At 37.8% G+C, this 23302-nt stretch overlaps 1 protein-coding gene across 6 annotated transcripts in view; it reads left to right on the forward strand.

The window, feature by feature from the left end:
- PHTF1 (putative homeodomain transcription factor 1) overlaps positions 1-23302 on the forward strand; it is a 96650-nt gene that overhangs the window by 39542 nt on the left and 33806 nt on the right. For 3 of the 6 annotated variants that reach the window (XM_047868946.1, XM_047868948.1, XM_047868949.1), the window contains 14 exons: positions 3596-3752; positions 4979-5113; positions 7261-7420; positions 8287-8460; positions 8566-8655; positions 9660-9881; positions 12389-12517; positions 12923-13195; positions 13956-14087; positions 14842-14928; positions 18330-18485; positions 19708-19803; positions 20237-20362; positions 20905-21429. In XM_047868946.1, the coding sequence (XP_047724902.1) occupies positions 3596-3752; positions 4979-5113; positions 7261-7420; positions 8287-8460; positions 8566-8655; positions 9660-9881; positions 12389-12517; positions 12923-13195; positions 13956-14087; positions 14842-14928; positions 18330-18485; positions 19708-19803; positions 20237-20362; positions 20905-20925 (1958 nt within the window). In that variant the 3' untranslated portion in view covers positions 20926-21429. Of the gene's footprint in view, positions 1-3595; positions 3753-4978; positions 5114-7260; positions 7421-8286; positions 8461-8565; positions 8656-9659; positions 9882-12388; positions 12518-12922; positions 13196-13955; positions 14088-14841; positions 14929-18329; positions 18486-19707; positions 19804-20236; positions 20363-20904; positions 21430-23302 lie in introns of those variants that run through there. The other 3 variants (XR_007154430.1, XR_007154429.1, XM_047868947.1) reach the window with 2 other exon arrangements.

Raw genomic sequence — 23302 nt, forward strand, 5'->3', positions numbered from 1 at the left:
ACCATCTAAGCAGAAAATCAACAAGGAATCAATGGCTTTGAATGATACATTGGACTGGATGGACTTAACATATATTCAGAACATTTCATCCTAAAGCAGCAGAATACACATCCTTCTCTAGTGCACATGGAAAATTCTCCAGACTAGATCACATAGGGGGATACAAATCGGCCCTCGGCAACTACAAAAAGATTGAGATCATACCTTGCATATTTTCCTACCACAACACTATGAAACTCGAAATCTATCACAGGAAAAAACTTGGAAAGACCATGAATACTTGGAGATTAAGGAACATACTACTAAAGAATAAATGGGTTAACCAAGAAATTAAAGAGAAGATGAAAAAAATACATGGAAGCCATTGAAAATGAAAACACGACAGACCAAAACCTCTGGGATGCAGCAAAGGCAGTCATAAGAGGGAAGTATGTAGCAATCCAGACCTTCCTAAAGAAGGAAGAAAGGTCTCAAATAACAACCTAACCTTACACCTTAAAGAGCTGGAAAAAGAACAGCAAAGAGAGCCCAAAACCAGCAGAAATGGGAAATAATAAATATGAGAGAGGAGGGCTCACAGCCAACCCTGCAGAAATACAAACAATAATAGAATATTATGAGCAATTGTATGCCAATAATTTGGGGAATCTGGAAGAAATGGACAAATTCCTAGAAACATAAACTACCAAAACTGAAACAGGAAGAAATAGAAAATTTGAACAGAGCCATAACCAGTAAAGAAATTGATTCAGTAATCAAAAATCTCCCAACAAACAAGAGTCCAAGGCTGGATGGCTTTCCAGGGAAATTCTACCAAACATTTAAAGAAGAGTTAACGCCTATTCTTCTGAAACTATTCCAAAAAATAGAAATGGAAGGGAATCTTCCAAACTCATTCTATGAGGTCAGCATTACCTTGATTCTGAAAACAAAGACCCCACTAAAAAGGAGAACTATAGACCAATTTCTCTAATGAACATGGATGCAAAAATTCTGAACAAGATACTAGCCAACCAGATCCAACAACACATTAAAAGAATTATTCACCACGATCAAGTGGGATTTATTCCTGGGATGCAGGGCTAGTTCAATATCTGCAAGTCAATCATTGTGATATATCACATTAATACCAGAAAGGATAAGAACCACATGATCCTCTCAATAGATGCAGAGAAAGCATTTGACAAAATATAGCATCCTTTCTTGATAAAAACCCTCAAGAAAGTAGGGATAGAAGGATCAGACCTCAAGATCATAAAAGCCATATACGACAGACCCACCACTAATATCATCTTTAATGGGGAAAAACTGAGACTTTTCCCCCTAAGGTCAGGAAAGAGACACGGATGTCCACTGTTGCCACTGTTATTCAACATAGTGCTGGAAGTCCTAGCCTCAGCAATTAGACAACACAAAGAAATAAAAGGCATCTAAATCAGCAAGGAGGAAGTCAAACTGTCACTCTTCAGAGATGACATGATCATCTATGTGGAAAACCCAAAAGACTCCACCAAAAAACTGCTAGAACTGATCCATGAATTCAGCAAAGTCACAGGATATAAAATCAATGTACAGAAATAGGTTGCATTTCTATACACTAATAATGAAACAGCAGAAGGAGAAATGCAAGAATTGATCCCATTTACAATTGCACCAAAACCCATAAAATATATAAGAATAAACCTAATCAAAGAGGTGAAAACACTGAAAACTATAGAAAGCTTATGAAAGAAATTGAAGAACCCCCCCCCCCCCCCACACACACACAATGGAAAAACATTCCATGCTCATGTATTGGAAGAACAAATGTTGCTAAAATGTCAATATTGCCCAAAGCAATCTACATATTCAATTCAATTCCTATCAAAATAACATGAGCATTCTTCACAGAGCTAAAACAATCCTAAAATTTGTATGGCACCAGAAAAGACCCCGAATAGCCAAAGCAATCCTGAAAAAGAAAACCAAAGCTGGAGGCAGGCATCACAATTCTGGACTTCAAGCTGTATTACAAAGCTATAATCATCAAGACAGTATGGTACTGGTACAAAAACAGACACATAGATCAAGGGAACAGGTAAATAGCCCAGAAACAGACCCATATTTATATGGTGAACCAATCCATGACAAAGGTAGAAAGTATATACAATGGAAAAAGACAGTCTCTTCAGCAAATGGCACTGGGAAAACTGGACAGCATGAAAGCTCTTTGTGCAGAAGAATGAAACTGGACCACTTTCTTACACCATACACATAAATAAATTCAAAATGAATGAAAGACCTAAACATAAGACAGGAAGCCATCAAAATCCTAGAGGAGAAAACAGACAACAGGCTCTTTGACTTCAGCCACAGTAACTTCTTACTTGACATGTGTCCAGAGCCAAGGGAAACAAAAGCAAAAATGAACTATTGGGACCTCATCAAGATAAAAAGCTTCTGGACAGGAAAGGAAACAATCAGCAAAACTAAAAGGCAACCAATGGAATGGAGAAGATAGTTGCAAATGAAATATCAGATAAAGGGTTAGTATCCAAAATCTATTAAGAACTAATCAAACTCAACACCCAGAAACCAAATAATCCAGTGAAGAAATGAAGACATGAATAGACGCTTTTCCAAAGAAGGCATCCGGATGGCTGACAGACACATGAAAAAATGTTCCACATCACTCACCATCAGGGAAATACAAATCAAAACCACACTGAGATACCACCTCACACCAGTCAGAGTGGCTAAAATTAACAACCTAGGCAACAACAGATGTTGGTGTGGATGTGGAGAAAGAGGAACTCTTTTGCACTGCTGGTGGGAATGCAAACTGGTGCAGCCACTCTGTAAAAGAGTATGGAGGTTCCTCAAAAAATTAAAAATAAAACTACCCTATGACCCAGCAATTGCACTACTAGGTATTTATCCAAGGGATATAGGAGTGCTGATTCAAAGGGGGCACATGCACCCCAATATTAGCACTATTGACAATAGCCAAAGTATGGAAAGAGCCCACATATCCATCGACTGATGAATGGATAAAGAAGATGTGGTGTGTGTGTATGTATATATATGTGTATATACACACAATCGAATATTACTCAGTGATCAAAAAGAATGAAATCTTGCCATCTGCAATAACATGGATGGAACTAGAGTGTATTATGCTAAGTGAAGTAAGTCAGAGAAAGATAAATATCATATGACTTCACTCATGTGGAATTTAAGATACAAAACAGATAAACATAAAGGAAGAGAAGCAAACATATAAAAACGGAGACAAACCATAAGAGACTCTTAAATACAGAGAACAAACTGAGGATAGCTGGTGGGGTGTCGGGTAGGGGGATGGGCTAAATGGGCAAGGGGCATTAAGGAGGACACTTGTTGGGATGAGCACTGGGTGTTTACATGTAAGAGATGAATCACTAAATTCTATTCCTGAAATCATTATTACCCTATATGTTAACTAACTTGGATGTAAATTTACAAAAACAAAAAAATTAAATTGGCAGATTTTTGTAGCAATAGTTTGTACAATTGCTAAGATTAGGTATAAAGAATGAGCCGTGATGTTTTACATTTTGAAACCTCTTCTTTTCAGTTATAGCACTCGTGTTATATTTTATGATGCCTATTGTGAATGTAAGCGAAGTACTTGGACCCTTGTGCCTTATGTTACTCATGGGAACTGTCCACTGTCAAATTGTGTCTACTCAGATAACAAGGCCATCGGGAAACAATGGAAATCGGAGAAGAAGGTAAGATAAGAAATTGCACTTGTAGTTGTGTTTTCTGAGAGAGGCATTGAACAGACTTAGAAAATCTTTGATGAAATTAATAAAAAATCTTCTGGTTTACAATTTTTTTTAAATTATTTTTTGGCTTAAAAAAAAAAAAGAATGCTTTTCTTTTCGTTCTTCTTCCAGATGCTAAGAAACCTTGTCATGACCTATTTAATCCCAGGTGGGATTTTGTCATTCAGTAAAGTTGTTTAAAAGGAAAAATTTGATACTGCAATAGTTATACTCTTAAAATTTACTTCAGTGATTTTGAAAAAAAAATTTTTGACATTCAGTCTCAATCAAAATTTGGTGAAAATTCACTATGTAAACAAGGATGTTAGTACATTGGGCTAGTGCTAGTAAAATTTGTACTTTTTTCCAGTTGTATGTAAAGAATGGATTTCTAAGTGCTCTAACCTTTTAACAGAGATTAATTTCTCTTTTCTATACATTGAATTCACTTTGTTTTTATTGGTTATATGCCATCTGTGAGTTTTGGAACTGTTATAAAGGCTTTTAAGGTAAATGTTAGGTATATTACCTTCCAAAAGTTACATTATCTTTTCTCAGAAATCTGTAAATTTTTGTTTTCCTAAGCAATTACCAAATAAGATTTTTTTTTCATTTGGTGCAATGAATTTGAACATATTTATTCTTATTTTTGAATGTTATTTTCAAGCCATTTTTGTTTTCAAAGAGAGGATTCCTTGCAATTAATGATTTCTAAGGAAATCTCGTTGTGTATCTTGGTGATTTAGATATGTATTTTAACTGCTTAGGGTATCAATACAAAATGATCAATTGCTGTTATTTTGTGTTCTCTGATTAAATGTGTCAGATGGATAGATTTCTGACATCCATATTTAAAGGCATTGTTCTTTGTGCTAGTGGTGTTGAATGTACATGGAAAGACTCTTGGTCATACACGTGAAAAATTTTTTTCTAGTAATATTTTTGATATCAGTTCAATTTCTTTAAATATTAAACAAAATGATAGCATAGGACTTTGGTTTGGAACCTGGTTTTGCCCTTAAGTCAGAAACATTCTTGCATGATTTTATCCTCATTACAAGAAGTTCACTATACTTAATTTCAGGTAGTAACCCATTGCTATCATTTTCTGTAGGGATATTTTGGGTAGAAACATACAAGTTCTTGAATAATCTGAAGTTGTTGAAATACTTTTTTTTTTTTTTTTGTAGAAAATTACGAAAAACTGTAAATGGTGACGGGAGCCGAGAAAATGGAAATAACTCCTCTGATAAAGTCAGAGGAGTAGAAACTTTGGAATCTATACCCTTTATTGGTGGATTTTGGGACAGTCTCTTTGGCAACAGGTGAGAAGGCTTATGTTGGAATTTTTACTTGATTTTGTATTCACATTAGTGTTAACATAGTATATTATCTGATTGGGAGTATAGTGTAAGCATATTATAATTGTGGTATGATTTTTAAGGATTCTAGAAGGATTTGTTTACTCCAGGTGTCCCCACTGTCATGTTGCCCATAATTCCAGTATTCTACCATAAAAGTTCATTCTGTTTGATTTTTAACAGAATTATAGACCACAAGATTATAGAAATATAAATACTTGGAAAGGGTAAATATTTTAAGCCGTATCAGCTGACAGCTTGAGGGGAAAAAAAGAATTTTAAAAAGATCAGATATTTTTCAGTGTGGAAGCTGATACCTCTTTAGAAATGGGATGCAGGAGGCTGGTGTTGATGGGCTATAGGACAGAAAGGGAAGTGGATTCAAAACATATTCTATCTTCTTCATGATTTTGCAGGTCAGGACAACATTAGTATGACTTGAAGAAATACTATTTTGTCATATATTAATGATTATGACTCAAAAACAAAGTTCTTTTGCAGTTCCTTTTTTTTTTTAAATGTTTATTTATTTTTCAGAGAGAGACACACACAGTGTGGGTAGGGGAAGGGCAGAGAGGGAGACACAGAATCCGAAGCAGGCTCCAGGCTCTGAGCTGTCAGCACAGAGCCCGATGCAGGGCTCGAACTCATGGACCATGAGATCATGACCTGAGCCAAAGTCGGACACTTAACTGACTGAGCCATCCAGGTCCCCCTTGCGGTTCCTTTTTTTGAAGATGAAGTACACATTTCCCCCACTTTCCGAAAGCAGAGTGTTCTTTGAAACCTTTCATGGGTCAAAATGGAATAAAGTGAAGAAGCAATTACCATTAATTTCTGCAGAAAAACTTTTGAGCCTTCTCAGACCCCCCCCCCCCCCAAAATAGCCTCTCTTAGGCTTTTCTGATACCTTAGGACACATCTTGCTAGTGGATTGAGATGAAGCACAGATGCTCACAGACACAGTTCGAAGCTCTGGCGGCTTGATGCTGAGATGCTGAGTGTAGTTCCCAGGGACAGGGCCCTCAGGGGCCACTCTTGCGGCTGGCCGGCAGCTTGTAGGCGCGCTGCTCCCATAATGGCACACGGTGAAACAAATACTGAGTGCTAGTTTCACTTTACGCCTTTGTTCGCAAAAGCAAAAATCCTCCTCAGGTTTCTTTTGGTTAACACGACAGGTGTTAATGTAAGTCTTCCATAAAAGCTAAGTGGCACAATGTGGACTGTAGAAAAGCAGGGGGACGCTTGTATATTCCCCTACTTTGCTAAAGACAGGTTACATTCTTCAGTTGAAGTGTTGGGTTCTTTGTGTTGAACATTGTGCTGGGCACTGGGCATCCCCTTTCTCAGTGATTTTATTGTCTAAATAGGAAGATACGAGTATGATACAGTCACAGCAATGTAAAAATACTATAAGTGATTACGTGCTGACGAAAGGCCATGTAGTTGAGCAGACAGAGTAATTCAGGGGTGAAGTAATCAGCAGGAGTCATGAAGGAGCCAAGAATTGCTGGTCTTTGAGGGACAGGTGAGGGGAAGACATTCTAGGAAGTGGCATAAACGGGTGATGTGAGGTAGGCATTGGCACTGTGTTTGAGAGGGAAAGTGGAGAAGACTGAAGCTACCTGCTTGCAAAACTGAAAAGAGGAGGCTTACTCTCAAAATTAATTGTGATGAGTCTTTGGTGACTAGCGATACCTGTATTCTGGCTTCCTACACCCTTAGGCAAGCTAGAAGCCTGAAAAATAGGATTTCTGCATTTTCTTGATTTCCAGAATAACACACAGTTGGCCTGTGGTTAAAGGTACCTGTTGACTAGAAGCCTTACTAATAACATAGTTAATAAGCATATATTGTGTGTGTTGTATGTATTATATACTGTATTCTTACAATAAAGTAAGGTAAAGAAAAAGTAATGTTATTAAGAAAATGATAAGGAAAATACATTTATAATACTGTACTGTATTTTTTGAAAAGTCCATGAATAAGTGGAACCTGTAGTTTAAACCTGTGTTGTTCAAGGGTCAGGTGTATTAACATTCTTCAGAAGAAAGTGATTTCATGAAAGATATTTCATGCTAGTAATCTTTGTTTTCCTTTTCTAAAATTAGGATTAAAAGAGTGAAATTAATATGTAACAAAGGAACTGAAACTGATAATGACCCAAGTTGTCTGCATCCTATCATTAAGAAGAGACAATGTCGACCAGAGATTAGAATGTGGCAAACAAAAGAGAAAGCAAAATTTTCAGATGGAGAAAAGTGCCATAGGGTAAGATTTAGATGAGTATATATAGCAAAATCTTTTCTTTCCTGCATAAAATGTTCCTATTCTTAGACTCTGCTAGAGGTATCAAATAGATACTAACAGGTTTGTGTAATTGGTCTTAACAAATAAGTGAAATGTAAAACCACAGGACATGAAAAGGAGAGTAACACGCGAAGACTGTAGTTTATTCTTTTAATTTCTGGGACTAGACCTTGTTATTTGATAGGCTACTGACCCAGCCTTAGGAGTAGGCTGGTCGATTTCATCAACGGATCTGTGTGTAGAGGCTCCTGTGTCATATTCCAGAGATGCAATGATAATATAGTAGGGTTTGGGAAGCTATTTTCTAGCTTTAGCACAGATGTTTTATCTCTAAAACTACATTTTATAGTCTTGAAATATCTTCTCACTTGTTAGACTGTGGCATTTAGTAATTACAAAAATAGCTAATCTGTTTGAGTCATTACTGCAACCAGACACTATTCTAAGTGCTTTACGTGTAGTAAGTCATCTAATTGTTTCGGTAGCTCTGTGAGATAGGTGCTTTTATTATCATCCCTTTTCCTCTGAGGAAAAGGAGCCCCAGAGATTCAGTTACTTGCCTCAGGTTATGTGGCCAGGAAGTCGAAGGGCTCCGATTCAGACTCACGCCTGCGCTTCCAACCTCTCTACATAATACTGCCTCACCGTTTAGGCTGCTTAGTGCCAAGAGAGTTTTCTTTATTGACACCAAGTAAGATATAGGTTTGTTCAGTTTTGGGTTACCTTTACCATTTCTTAGTTTTTACCTGTTTTTTTGTTTTTACACATGCCGCTTACTAGAGTATTTTGGGCTGTTCCCTGGGGAGAAATTGCTGTTCTCTTTGTAGGAGGCTTTTAGGCATCTGGGTAATGGGATTTCAGATGATCTGTCAAGCGAGGAGGACGGTGAAGCCCGGACACAGATGATGATGTTGCGCCGGAGTGTGGAAGGGGCCTCAAGTGACAACGGCTGTGAAGTTAAGAATAGAAAGTCAATACTTTCTAGGCACCTAAACACTCAGGTAATTTTTAGTTTGTAAAAGTATAGGCATTAACTCCTAAATCACTGAATACTAACAGGATATTTGACATGTTTTCCTACTGTTTATTGGCTTGATTTTTGGCAGGTAAAGAAAACCACCACCAAGTGGTGTCACATTGCACGGGATTCAGATAGTCTGGCTGAATCAGAGTTTGAATCGGCAGCCTTCAGTCAGGTAATGTATCCTTCTGAGAGGTCATTGTTCAGGGTGTATTCCTGAGTGTGATAAGTTTACCCACTGCTTTTTTTATTGATTGTCCTGACGTAGTAGTTCTATTTTCCTGGCCTCCCCTGCCGTCAGTTGTCTGTCTACCTCTCTGGCTGCTCACCCCCACGAAGAGAAGGAGCTCTGTTTCACTTTGACTCTGATCTTGAAAGTATCATAGATGATCTGATGCTTTGCAGGCAAGAGCTTCCTCAATCCCCAGATGACAAGAAGCCTCCCTCATATTTACTTGGAATATAGAGTTTATTCTTAAGTATCATTCCTTTGTAAGTGGCACTGATGCTGATGAAGATAAATTTTTGAGAAAGGACCCCTGAGAGACGAGCAGCAAATCTCATCATGCAGCTAATAGGATATTGTATATTTGGAATATTATAATTCAGAGGGGGACGGGGCAGATGGTGGTAGGTGGTTTTTGTTTTGATTGACAAGGCAGTTGGGGGCGTGGGAAAACATTCGTGTTTCTGTTTATGCTGCAGGCGAGCTGCACCGCGCAGCCTCTGCTCAGCCTGACTGTCCTTTCCGTGGTTGGCCGGGCCCCGGGACACGACTAGATCTGCAGTCACGCTCACCGTATTTAGAGTAGGGGGCACTTTGGGAATGTCAGAAGGCTCTGCCACACCTTTCCAGGGTAGGCCCTCCGGAGGGGCTTGCAGAGGTCACTGTCATCCAGGGCATTCCAGTCAAACAGCCTTATGATTTGGCAGTCAGTTCTTAGAGGGATTCCTTTTACAGCCCTGCTTGTTAGAGAGTCACACAGGGTTCAACATTTATATCTTAAAATGTATTATTGTTATGTGAAGCCTTATGAACAGGTGAATATTTGGGGGTAAGTTTACGGGAGCTTGCCAGCCATCACCACAGATAACTTGCTTTAATTTTTGTTTCAGATATATGATTGTTTTTAAAAATGAATGAAAAAAATAGTTTTGTTTTTCTGTTTCCCTTTAAAGGGCTCTAGGTCTGGCATGAGTGGTGGCTCTCGAAGCCTGACCATGTCCAGAAGAGACTCAGAAAGCACGCGCCATGACTCAGAGACCGAGGATATGCTATGGGACGACCTGCTGCATGGCCCAGAGTGCCGGTCATCTGTCACCAGTGACAGTGAGGGGGCCCATGTGAACACCCTCCATTCAGGGACCAAACGTGATCCCAAAGAAGATGTTTTTCAGCAGGTCTGTAAAGGTGACGGTAGCCAATATTTACTGTATACTTACACATGCCAGGGGCCGTATTATCTCATTTGGCTTTACAATAATTGAATGAGGTAGATACTATTATTATCTCTAATGTAGAGACGAGGAAATCGAGCATAATTTGTAAGTGAAGACGTTGGAATTAGAACTCAGGGGCAGGTACTCTGGAATTGCCCTAACATGAATTGTTCTTCATAACACTTTTTCTCATTATTTTCCTTAGAATGATCCTTAATGTTCATTTTATGTGAGCAGAGTGTTGTTTGAATGGTATATCAACCTCATATTTTCAGCGACATCGCAGCGTTATGTGTGAATTACTAAGAAATGGCATTACTTGCTTCTCTAGTAATGTATAAACCAAGTGGTGCTTTTAATTTTAGGTCTTATATTAATATCATAAAATCAGAGAACCTGGAATTGGAGATTCCTTAGAAGGTATTTGAACCTTCCAACCAATGTAGGAATTCTTACATGGTAATCATCGTTACTCCTTCTTGGGACTATTGTGATATATCTAATGAGAAAATATAAAGTGCTTAGCACAATGTCTGGCAAAGGGTAAGCACCTAATAAATGTTAGCATTATTATTAGTATTGCCATCAGATTATCAGTGGCCTCTGTGTAAGTACTTCTGGAGCCAGAGTGATTGTTAACTTCATGAGAGAGCTTTCTCCACTGCTGGATAGATTGAATGGTTAAGAAGTGATTCTCAAATCAACATTTCAGATGTTTGGTGGCAATGATCATGATTCTTCCTTTTTTTGTTGTTCTTTAGGCTAAATATTTCCACAGTGATCTACAAATACTGGATTCTGGATATTCATTTGTTTAATCATTGAATTTTCTTGATTCTAGGATACCATTGATTTAGGTTACACATTTTTCATAAAAAAATCCTGCTTCATTAAATGTATACAATTTTTAAAAACTAACCAGAAACAACATACATTTTCTTATTAAAGCTTTAAGCTTCTTTCAATTTTGCTGTCAAAGTTTGAATCTAAATATTCTTTACATTTAGTCTGAAGATTCATCTAAATTACATTAGCCGTCAGTAGTTATACATGACATCCTGATAATCTTGACCTCCTTTGCACTTTTGGGATTTTCAGTATAATTTTGGGGCATATATAAACATAATTAGGTAACATGAAACCATATCGAAAGGAATTCCATCATTTCCCAATTACCCTATCCATCCTGTTCTTCCTTTATCCCCATATTTTTGAATGCCACCACTGACCGCCTAAGGCAGAAATCTTGGAGTAGTTCTTTTTTTTTTTTTTTTTTTAAGTTTATTTACTTTTTTTGTTTTTTTTTAAGTTTATTTACTTTTGAGAGAGACAGAGACAGCGTGAGTCAGGGAGGAGCAGAGAGAGAGGGAGAGAGAAAGAATCCCAAGCAGGCTCTGTGCCACCAGCACAGAACCCAATGTGGGGCTCAAACTCACGGACCCATGAAATCATGACCTGAGCCAAAACCAAGAGTTGGATGCCTAACCGACTCAACCACCCAGGTGCCCCATCCTTGGAGTGGTTCTTGACCCCACCCTCTCTAGTGTGTTTCTAATATGTCCTCTTGACTCCACTGAATATCTGTGTCTGTCTACTTGTGTCTCCCCTGCTTGGGGTGGACCGTCATTGGCTGCTATCTGGATCATTATAGCAGCTTCTGTGGGCCTGCTCCCTTTGCTTTTCCATGCTGCAGCTGGAATGATGCCATTCCCTTTAAAATCCTTTAAGTGCTTTCCCTCCTCCATTGGGATTATTTGCTTGTTTGTTTGTTTCTTTCTTAAGTTTGTTTATTTATTTTGAGATTGAGAGCATGAGCAAGGGAGGGGCAGAGAGAGAGGGAGAGAAAGAGTATCCCGAGCGGGCTCCACACCATCAGCGCAGAGCCCGACCTGGGGCTCAAACCCATGAACCGTGAGATCGTGACCTGAGCCAAAACCAAGAGTCGGACACTTAACCTAGTGAGCCACCAGGCACCCCTGTCCTCTTGAGTTTTTTATCTTTTCTGTGTCCTGATTAGACCAGAGAAAGGCTTAACTCCTCAGTTATTCATGCAACTTGTAAGGCCTATTAGCAGCTCTCCTAGCTAATTTCCTGCTACTTCCAGTATAGTCATGCTGCTCTAGAAATACTTTCCTTCTTAACATGCCATGAATACACCAAGCTTATCCTCACTTCCACACATTTAGAGAGGGAAGCCAGGCCACCTTGGAGATCATGGAATCCTACTTTCCATCATTACAGAAGACATTTAGCCTCTCTCTAGGTAAGAAAATGTCTTAGTGAAGAAAAAAGGACCAGAGATCAGCATGGTGGAGGTTTGTCATTGGTATTGAGCTCTGTGAAGGAGAGAATAGAATGATGAGGTCTAACACTGGCAAATGTGGCCTGGGAGCTGGACAATGGGGAGAAAATCTAACTGAGGGAAGAAAGAAGGGTGGATGAAAATAGTTTTATATTTTTCTTTTTAGAACCACTTATTCTGGCTTCAGAACTCAAGTCCTGCCTCTGATCGAGTTAGTGCAATAATCTGGGAAGGGAATGAGTGCAAAAAGATGGATATGTCTGTGTTGGAAATAAGTGGCATCATCATGAGCAGGGTAAGATTTCATAAGTTTTCAGATTTTTTGAAAAACCTGTTTATGATCAGCTGTTCATTGGCTCTATTCAGTGATCAAAGCACTGACTCTGCTTTTGAAACACGAATATATATATATATATTTTTAATTTTTGTGGTTAGTGTCTTTACTTGGTAGTATATATTTTTTTTGTTACAAAGTTCTCTGAACATGATCAGTTATTCAAGTATACTCTATGAATGTTCCTTATCTAAGCCTAATTTTTAATAAAATCTAAGAGTCATAAATCTATACGTCATTTTTCTTTGTACTTCTTTTAGATTCGAAACAGATTTCGTTTTTAATCTAAATAGTAGTTGATAAAAACTGCTTCATAACTCCATTTAACTGTGTAATAACGATGCGACGTTTTAAATTAATTCCCAGGTTAATGCGTATCAGCAAGGAGTAGGTTATCAGATGCTGGGAAATGTCGTCACCATTGGATTAGCATTTTTCCCTTTTTTACATCGACTTTTCCGTGAGAAGAGTTTTGACCAGCTAAAGTCTATTTCAGCTGAGGAGATCATGACTCTCTTTTGTGGGGCACCACCTGTTACACCTATTATTATTTTGTCTATGATTAATTTTTTTGAACGATTGTGTCTTACTTGGATTTTTTTTTTCATGATGTGTGTGGCGGAAAGAACATATAAACAGGTCAGTAGAAAATTAAGTTTCTCGCCTCTGCCTTTGTATATGATATTCCACCGAGTTGTTTTTGTTCTATTGATTTGTTCTCTCTCCAGAAGTTAATGTGGACAATGAAGGATTGATGAGCAAACTTTTGGTGTTTGTGGGTTTAACACTTGTGATATCGATTAATCACAAATAACATGTTGTAATCTGAGATTTCGGTGAGCTCACGGGTAGGAATAAGTGGCTTAGGCAGAGAGTGAGCCTAGCTGACTGCACAGCACCTGTGTCTCAATACTGCACTTGTTTGCCCATAACATATGTAGTAATTCTCAAAGTGAAAATGTTTCTGTAGGCAATGGTTAAGTGAGAAATAAATGCATTGAATTTCGGTAAGAATGAAGAATTGGAGACTTGATATGTCTTCATGTCCAAAAGAATGTGATTTTGAATGGAAATTTAATTTGGAACTAAACCAGAATTCAGATAAACAATTTTGTTTGTGAGGTCGGGGATTCACAAAGGTCTCCAAAGAATATTCCTTGAGAATGTCAAGTGTACCATATTACAAAGGCATATATACAAAGACATTACTATAGAATATGATTTGGAAGTAACAGGATAATGAGCTATTAGCTTAGTCTAAGTGATCAGTGATTAGAATTTCATCTGTTTATTATTTTTTATATGCTTCCAATATATGGGAATATTATTTACAATTATATAAACATATACTCAGAGACAAACATGTATATTTTACTTTGTGATTTTTTTAAACCTCTAGAGATTTTTATTTGCAAAACTCTTCAGCCATATTACTTCTGCCAGGAAGGCTAGGAAATATGAAATACCTCATTTCAGACTTAAAAAGGTGGAGAACATTAAGATATGGTTATCACTGCGCTCCTTTCTCAAGGTGAGTTTCATTTGACGATGGAATATGTGCAGGAATATGCAGAAAGCATGCTCACTGAAATTTCTGGCAGCAGATACTCAATGGGTAGTGTAGTTCTGTGAACCAGACAGATCATATCAGTGGCTGACAGACAGACGTGCTGGACAGCAAGTTGAAAATGATCTATCTGCTAAGCTGTTAGAGGTGAGTAAATGAGAGCTTAGGAAGGGAAAAGAAAATCTAAATTCCTAGGGCAGAGCGATAAGTTGAAAATTTCATCTTTTTCTGACTTTTTGGAAAATATTTTAGCTGAAAATACATTCGTGAATAACTCACAGCCTTAACTTGGAACAGCATGAATTTCAATGCTTAAAATTAAACGTGTCCGAACTATGTTAAAATACTGGGCTAGAGGGGCGCCTGGGTGGCGCAGTCGGTTAAGCGTCCGACTTCAACCAGGTCACGATCTCGCGGTCCGTGAGTTCGAGCCCCGCGTCGGGCTCTGGGCTGATGGCTCAGAGCCTGGAGCCTGTTTCCGATTCTGTGTCTCCCTCTCTCTCTGCCCTTCCCCCATTCATGCTCTGTCTCTCTCTGTCCCAAAAATAAATAAACGTTGAAAAAAAAAAATTAAAAAAAAAAAAATACTGGGCTAGAAACTTCTTATAAACATTTATTTTCACATTAATGTTGTAAAACTCAGAATGTGAATGATTTGAGGGCCACTGTTGTCTCTAAGTGTAATCTTAAATATTAACCTATATGTCTCACTCCACAGAGACGGGGTCCACAGCGCTCAGTTGATGTCGTCGTATCTTCAGTCTTCTTACTGACGCTTTCCATTGCTTTCATTTGTTGTGCCCAGGTAAACATTTCATATCTGTTGTAATGAAAAGTGGAAATTCTAATAAGGTTCACTATCTGTTTTAGGTGTGTGTGTGTGTGTGTGTGTGTGTGTGTGTGTGTGCATGTGTGTGCATGCGTGTGTGTGTATGACAGAAATTTATTTCTCAGGATCAAGGCACCAGCATGCTATTTTGAATACTTAATTTTACTTACTTTTGAAATTAGAATAAAATAATTCTGAATCCTTTAAGATTCTAAGATGACTCTAATTTTAGTTGGCATTTTTTGATAATAAAGCTACCATACCACGAGGGTTACAAAATAGTGATTTTTCTAACACCATCTTTGCTTCCACATCTGTTAGTTGTCACTCTCTGGTTGACCTTTCCTTTGTTTCTTCTTGGTTTCATTATGGACTCATATATTCTGATTTTTACCCAATAGATTATAACCTATTTGGGTAAATCTGTTGGGTATAATCTATTTACTCTATTTGTTCTGATGTCTAAATTGTCCCAGATTTGGCCAGTGGGAGACCCTTGAAGCCCCTTCCTGCATACTTTTGATGGGTCCCTGTACCTTTTTTTGGGGGTAAGGGGGTACTTCTGTGCTTTCTTCATTACAAGAAGTTATAGCCGTAGCTTGTAATGTTCCATTTATTGAGTTCTAACTTAATTCTACTGTGTTCAGAGAACGTATTCTGAATGTCTTTACTCCTTTGAAATTTGTAGAGGCTTGCTTTATTATCTGGCATATGGTCAGTTTCATTAAATCTCCATCAGCACTTTGAAAGAACTTGTATTCTGTTGTCTTGGGGAGCAATGTCCTCGCTAGGTAAATTAGTCCAAGTTTATTTGTTCCATTGCGGCATCTTCTATATCCTTACTCATGTTTTTTTCGTCTGCTTATTCTGTCGACCATTGACAGAGGTGTGTTCACGTCTACTGTGATGGTGGATCCAAGACCTGAGCTGAGATCAAGAGTCAGATGCTTACCCAACTGAGCCACCCAGGCACCCCTCTTTAGTCTTTTTTAACCTGGAAAAGTGTCAGGCTTAATCTTTCATGACCTTTTGAAATGTCTCTGATTCTAATGTTTCTTAACTTAAAGTCTGCTCTATTTGATATTAATTTAACCACACCAACTGTCTTTTGATTCGTTTTTGCACATTATATCTTTGTCCACCCTTTCATTTATTTTGTCTTCATATTTGAGTCATGGCTTCTGTAATCAGCATATCCTTTTTTTGGTTGTTTGTTCCTTAATCCAGCTTCACAGTCTTAGTGTTTTAGATTGTCTGGCTCATTTACATTTAATGTAATTACCACAGATACAAATACTGTTTATTTCTTATTTGGTCTACCTGTTAAATTTTCTTTCTCTCTCCTTTCTTGGCATCTTTTATGAATCAAGTATTCTGTAATATTCCATTTAATCCTCTTTGTTAATGTGTTATATGTTCTTTCACTACTTGTTATATGTGCTTTTACCTCAGAGATTGCAACATACATCCTTAGCTTATTATAGTCTAATAAATTATTAATTTCTGCTTCCTTGATAATGCTAGGACCTTAGAACACTTTATCTCATTTATCCATTCGCCCATTATTAGTATCCTTACTTAAAATTTTACATATATTTTCTTGTATTTATTTGACTTATTTCTTTAAGTAGGCTCCGCATCCAATGTGAGGCTCAAATTACAACCCTGAAATCAAGAGTTGCATGCTCTACTGACTGAGCTAGCCAGGCTCCCCAAATTTTACATATGTTTTAAACCCACAAGATATAATGATTATTTTTTGTATTCAGTTATTCATTTATATTTACCTACACATTTACCCTTTTCATTGCTTTTCATTAGTTCTTGCATTTCTGTGTTTTTTTCTGGGATTTTTTTCTTCCTGTTTGAAGAATCTGGTTATGAATTCTGTTCTAGTATGTTTGAAAATGTCTTTTATCACTTTCTTGTTTAAAGGATGTTTTCACTGAGTATGCATTTCTAGGTTGCCAGTTACTTTCAATACTTTTGGGATTCTGTTACCTTTTGATTTCCATGTTTTATCTTGAGAAGTCAGCTGTTAGTTTTATTTGCTGCTCTTTTAAAGGTAATGTCCTTTTTCTCTGGTGTTTTTTTTTATTTTTTTTCTTTCAATTTTTAAAATTTACTTATTCTGAAAGACAGAGAACATGCGTGGGAGTGGCAGGGTGAGAGAATCCCAAGCATGCCCTGCACCATCAGTGCAGAGCCCGATGTGGGGCTCGAACTCATGAACCATGAGATCACGAGCTGAACTGAAACCAAGAACTGGACAATTAACCAGCCGAGACACCCATGCACCCATTCTCTGGCTGGTTTTAAGAGTTTTTCTTTGTGTTTGATTTTATAGCCGCTTGGCTGTGGTTTGTGTGTTGTATATTGCCGCACAACAAACCACCCTGCTGAAGAGGTGGGCCAGGTTGCTACTAACTGTTACTTTCCTACTCTAGTTATAACTCATTGGCAGGGGTGAACACCTGACCCAGACTAAGCCAAACGTATTTAGAAATTTAGAAATTAGAATTTAGAAATTTTAGAAATTAGGACTGAAAACCTGAGATATCACTGGTGGCCTTTGGAGAAGAGCGGGTCAGTAGGGGTCAGTGGGGCCAGTAGGGTGTTATGGGAAACCAAAGCTGGAGCGAGCCAAACTTGCAGGGAGCAGTAAACAAGGGTCATGCAAAGCAACAGAATTAACTAAGAGGAGTGGAGATGGGAGCCCAAATGGCCCTTGAGGAAGAGAGACAGAGAGGGGAGCTGCGCTGTGACTCCCTGGTTTCAAAAGGCCAGCATTTGGTTTCTGTGAGGATTCTCTGTATATTTTCCAGTGTGTTCCATTTTACCTCAGGCTGGCTTGAGTAAATGTTGAAGCAAACAAAAAACACAACTTTTACTAGCAAACTTGACACGTAATAATAGGCATTTGATAAATGGTAGCTGCTGCTGCTATTGTTACTTGGATCCTAAAATGGAGTAAAGAATTGATCCTCAGGGTTTTCAAGTCATACCAGTAGGATGGGCCATATGTCTTACGAAGGCCAACTAGTGATAATGCGAATTTAACACTTTGAAAAATGGTCACCATATAATTGTGAGTGGGCACATGAGTGGTTAAAAGGCTGGAAATGTGTTTGTCTGATTTTACTTCTATGTTTTCCTCCTTTGCTACTTCCTCCTTTGCTGTCTGGAAAAAGTCCAGGAAACCTAGAGAAATAGGTAGGGATTAGTTAAATAGATAAGGCTTTATATGAGTATTAAAATTCTGCTTTGAGTATAAAATATTAGTAACTTGTAAATCTTTTTAAGTTGCTAGAGTAAAGGAGTAATTATAGATTTTGAGACAAATGAAAAACCTAACTTTTTGTCGGTTCTTTGTATAGGTTCTGCAAGGGCATAAAACTTTCCTGAATGATGCTTATAATTGGGAGTTTTTGATCTGGGAAACAGCTTTACTACTTTTCTTACTGCGTCTGGCCTCATTGGGGTCTGAAACCAATAAGAAATACAGCAATGTTTCAATATTACTTACGGAACAGGTAATGATTGGTCCTTGTTAATTTAGTTCTGTGGTTAGAGATGGCATAAGATTTGTGCAGAAGATTCAGGGTTGAGTCTAGATTTAGCACTTTCTAGCTATATGACCTTACAGGTGACTTTGCTACTATATAATTATTTCCTCCTTATAAAATGAGGGTTTATAATCTTCCCCACCAGCTCCCAGGATTGTAAGAATTAAGATCTAATGGATTGAAAGTAGTTTGTATATTATACAGGTATCTTTATTCGTGATAATGGAGCATGCTTTAAGTCTCATATTCTGCATCAAGTATTAGATCTTTATAGTACTTGTCATTTAAGCATGTTTTTAATAAGCTCTTGAATTTCTTCTGTATCAGCCATACATTCAAAGTTTAGAAAATACTTTCTCTTTAGTATGGGAATAGATATTAAGACTGGGAAATGTTTCTTATAAAGATAGAGTAGTATAAAGGGTTTTTTTTTGTTGTTTTTTTTTTTGTTTTGGTTTTGATTTCATGGTTATCCATAAGTTTTACATAAATACATTTGGTATCATTAGATTTTCTTCTTTTGCCTGAGAATTATAGTGGGAGAATATTTCCTATAGGAGAAAAAATAAAGAATTAACAAGTTAAAAGCAGCTTTCTTCTTATGTTTCATTAATATTTAATGAGGATGTTATATTATGTGGGTGTCACCAAAATGAGTAGGTAGAGCTTTTGAACTTAAAAAGTTCACATGTTAACTGTTAAGTTATAATTAACATTACACTTTTCATTGTTTTGATAGTTAAATTGCTTCATATTTACTTAAAAAAATTTTTTTTAATGTTTATTTATTTTTGAGACAGAGAGAGACAGAGCATGAACGGGGGAGGGTCAGAGAGAGAGGGAGACACAGAATCCGAAGCAGGCTCCAGGCTCTGAACTGTCAGCACAGAGCCCGACGCAGGGCTCGAACTCACGGACTGTGAGATCATGACCTGAGCCGAAGTCGGACGCTTAACCGACTGAGCCACCCACGCACCCCTACTTTTTTTTTATTCACGAACTGGCTTTTCTTTGTCAGATGTGACTGCGTGGTCTGGAGAGTAGGGTATGTGACATATGTGTTTTGTAGAAATAACTGCAGGAATTTTCAAATTTATTTTATTTGAAAATATTACTTTCGAATCTGCCAAACTTAGTGCAGTATATCTTTTTCTGTGACATTTGCCTTGATCTCTCTTTTTTTCCTTAGATTAATTTATATCTTAAGATGGAAAAAAAGCCTAATAAGAAAGAACAGCTCACTCTAGTAAATAATGTATTAAAACTGTCCACCAAGTTATTGAAAGTAAGTAATATCCTGTGATCTACTTTCACTAGCACTTAAATCAATGCTGTACTTATTGGAGAAGACCCTCGTAACAGATGGCTGCTGGGCTGTGTACATTCACAATGTCAAGTTGATAGTTTTGGGTTCCTGACTATGTAAGAAAAAATTTCCCATCTTGTTATCCAGGTTCTGATGATTGCTGATGTCTGTCACATTTTTCAAATTATATTTAAAAAAAAAATTCACAACATACTGCTTGAACCCACCTTTAAACACTTAGCTAGTGGAAAGTAGGTGAGAGTCCATTATAGGTCTTTTGAAAGCAGCTGTTGAACATGAAGGAAGGCCTTACACACTCATCCGTACCCAAGACCTAAAAACCAGCCCAGAAATCACTGGTGGCCATCGATAGGCCATGTATTTCATCTCCATTCTTTCATGTTTTTTGTAGGAGCTGGACACACCATTTAGACTCTATGGACTGACAATGAATCCCTTAATCTACAATATCACACGAGTAGTTATCCTTTCTGCTGTCTCAGGTGTTATAAGTGATCTTCTAGGATTTAATATAAGAGTAAGTGTGACTAGTACTCTGTGGCATCTGCTTTAGTCTTACTAAATATAATAATCCTTGCTCTTCACCCTGTGAGTGTGTGTGTGTGTGTGTGCGCGTGCGCACACGCATGTGTGCGCGCATCTGTGATTGAGAGAGAGACAGACTAGGGGACTGGTATGGAAATAACTCTTCAGGTAAAGAAATACACGTTTTGATGGCGGTGCACGGGCTAAGTTCTTAGCTTAAGTTTTCTCATTTGACACAAGTACAATAGACTGCTCTTGAACGAAAAATCAAGTTTGAATCTCATGTTAATCTAACAGCACGGGCTGAGGAAGGGTCTGCCTCTGAGAGGCAGAATGAGTGCATACCCAAAACCCATGAACTGCAGTATGTCATTTTTGACCCTAGAAATTGTTAGATGGTTTTTCCTCTATGGTGTTCTAGAGTTGCTGCTGTTCTTATGTAAAGGGTTCTTGGTTCATAGTCATGTAAGTGGACCTGTAAACCCCAACTGTTTGTCTTAAAACTAACTTATTTTGGTGATTTTCTTTTCTTAGCTGTGGAAAATTAAGTCATAAGCTGAGTCATGTGCCTGGACTCTCCCCTTGTTGGCACCGGTACTTACCCATTAAGGAAGGAGACGGCTGCAGAAACCCTGAGATACCTACCTGCTTGTTCACACACAGAGGTGCCCTCAGCTCTGCCTAGTCTTATGAATGGTGTTTTCAGAGGAACAAATCCTTTTCCAACTGGGCATGCATGCCAAAAACTGTGTTTTCATGGTTTTCAAACAATATGAATAGTCAGGAGACTATTGTGTGTTATGGTAACATAAGGGCAACTTTCTAAGCTAGGAAATTGATTTTGGGCATTTCAGTGCTGTGACATATTTACTACAAGTAGTCTTTTGGGTTACTAATGGTAGATGCCCAAAGCATGAAGAAACTATCCTCTATTGGAAGTGGCAAATTCAGTACTTTTTATTAAGTCTATACAATTGGAGATTTCTTTTCTCTAACAAAGATCAAATTTAAACTATTTTAGGTTGAACCCAAATAAAATAACTTTATTGGAGAATTTCAGTTTCTAGGCTTTTTTTGTTGTGGCAGAGAAAAAAAAACCTTTTAAATTGTGAGTTTCTGCTCAGCTACAGAGAAATTTTAATGAGTTCACAATTCTGAAGTTAATCCTAGTAACTGTGTAGTTGTTGATGAGTCATGCATATAACATGCCATGTAATTGAGCACGAGAAAGTTTAAGTGTGTGCAGTCCTTCATGTCCATCGTACAACATGGTTTCCACACAAATCGTCTGAGCTGTTCCTATCACAGTACTATGTGATAGCATTAATGGTTTGTTGTACAGCTTTCTTCTTCTTTTTTAAAGTTTATTTTTATTTATTTTGTGAGAGAGCCAGCAGGGGAGGGGCAGAGAAAGAGGGAGACAGAATCCCCAGCAGGCTCTGCAGTGTCAGCGCAGAGCCCAGTGTGGGGCTTGAACTCATCAACTGTGAGATCATGACCTGAGCCAAAGTCAAGAGTCAGACGCTCAACTGACTGAGCCATCCAGGCGCCCCTGTTGTACAACTTAACATAGCCAACCCTCAGCACACTTTCAGGTCCGTGGTGTCTGTACTCAGCCAAGCTATGCCTTTGATGATTTGGATTCTCTATCAGCGTCCCCTGTTACACACACGTGTCTACATATGTTCATGAAAATTCTCATAGTCTACATATAATTCTTGCTTTTTAAGTTTATCTGCTTTGAAGAATTTCTTGAGGCAAATTGAAAGTCTGAACATTTTAAGGATGAGAATTTATTAATTTTTCTTTTATCTTTTTTTAAATTATTTTTTTAACGTTTATTTATTTTTGAGAGAGACAGAGACAGGGTGCCAGCTGGGAAGGGGCAGAGAGAGGCAGACACAGAATTGGAAGCTGGCTCCAGGCTCTGAGCTGTCAGCACAGAGCCCAGTGTGGAGCTCGAACTCACAAACCGCGAGATCATGACCTGAGCTGAAGTCAGCCGCTTACCTGACTGAGCCACCCAGCACCCCAATTTTATCTTATTTTTAATTGAAATACAGTTAACATACAGTGTTATTTGCAGGCATGCATTATAATGTTTCAACAATTTTAGACATTATTCAGTGCTCACCACATGATAAGTATACTTTTAATCCCTTTTGTGAATTTTTAAAAGGAAATAATTTAGAAACTTATTACATGTAAAGAATGTACCCACACAAAATCAGTATACCAGTTACACATATTCTAATGTGCAGGAAGATTTTTGAAGTTTAAAGATGAATTTCTCAAGAGTTCCCAGGGATTGAGGTCAGACCTCTCTGGTTTTATATCCTTAGCTCTGCCACTTATTAGCTTCATAATGTAAGACAAATTCCTTAACCTCTTTGCATCTCAATTTATCTGTTGAATGGGGATAACTACCACCTAATAGAGTTTTTAAGGTTGTATGAGATTATCATGTAAGGTACTTAGTACAACATAATAGTACGCAGCACTTTATAAATCCATGACAAACCTTTGTTGTTACTATTTAAAACCTTTTAAAAATCTTTCACCAATAGATTCCTGTGAAGATAGAAACATAGGAAGCGAGGTTGCTGAACTAGGAGGGATTACCAAAAATTTGCAGCCATTTTAAATGCCTCATGAGAGTTATAATTACTTTTAAAGGTACCCCCCCCCCCCCATAATAGTGATTTGCCTATAGAAGGAACTATTTTGTAAAGGCACTTCAGTGTTTCATCAGATGGCTCGTAGAAGTCATTCTTTTACTATTTTCTGTAAGGAACAATAGCAACTGTGTCAATGCGAGATTGAGCTCAGTGCGAATTTCAGATGAAGAATGCTTATGCCTGTATCTTTCTCTCTTACAAAAAAGTGCTGTTTGGTTTTTATTTGCATTTTTACACAGTGAATTCTTTAGTTT

Source organism: Prionailurus viverrinus, chromosome C1, assembly GCF_022837055.1.
Source record: "Prionailurus viverrinus isolate Anna chromosome C1, UM_Priviv_1.0, whole genome shotgun sequence".
Taxonomy (NCBI): domain Eukaryota; kingdom Metazoa; phylum Chordata; class Mammalia; order Carnivora; family Felidae; genus Prionailurus; species Prionailurus viverrinus.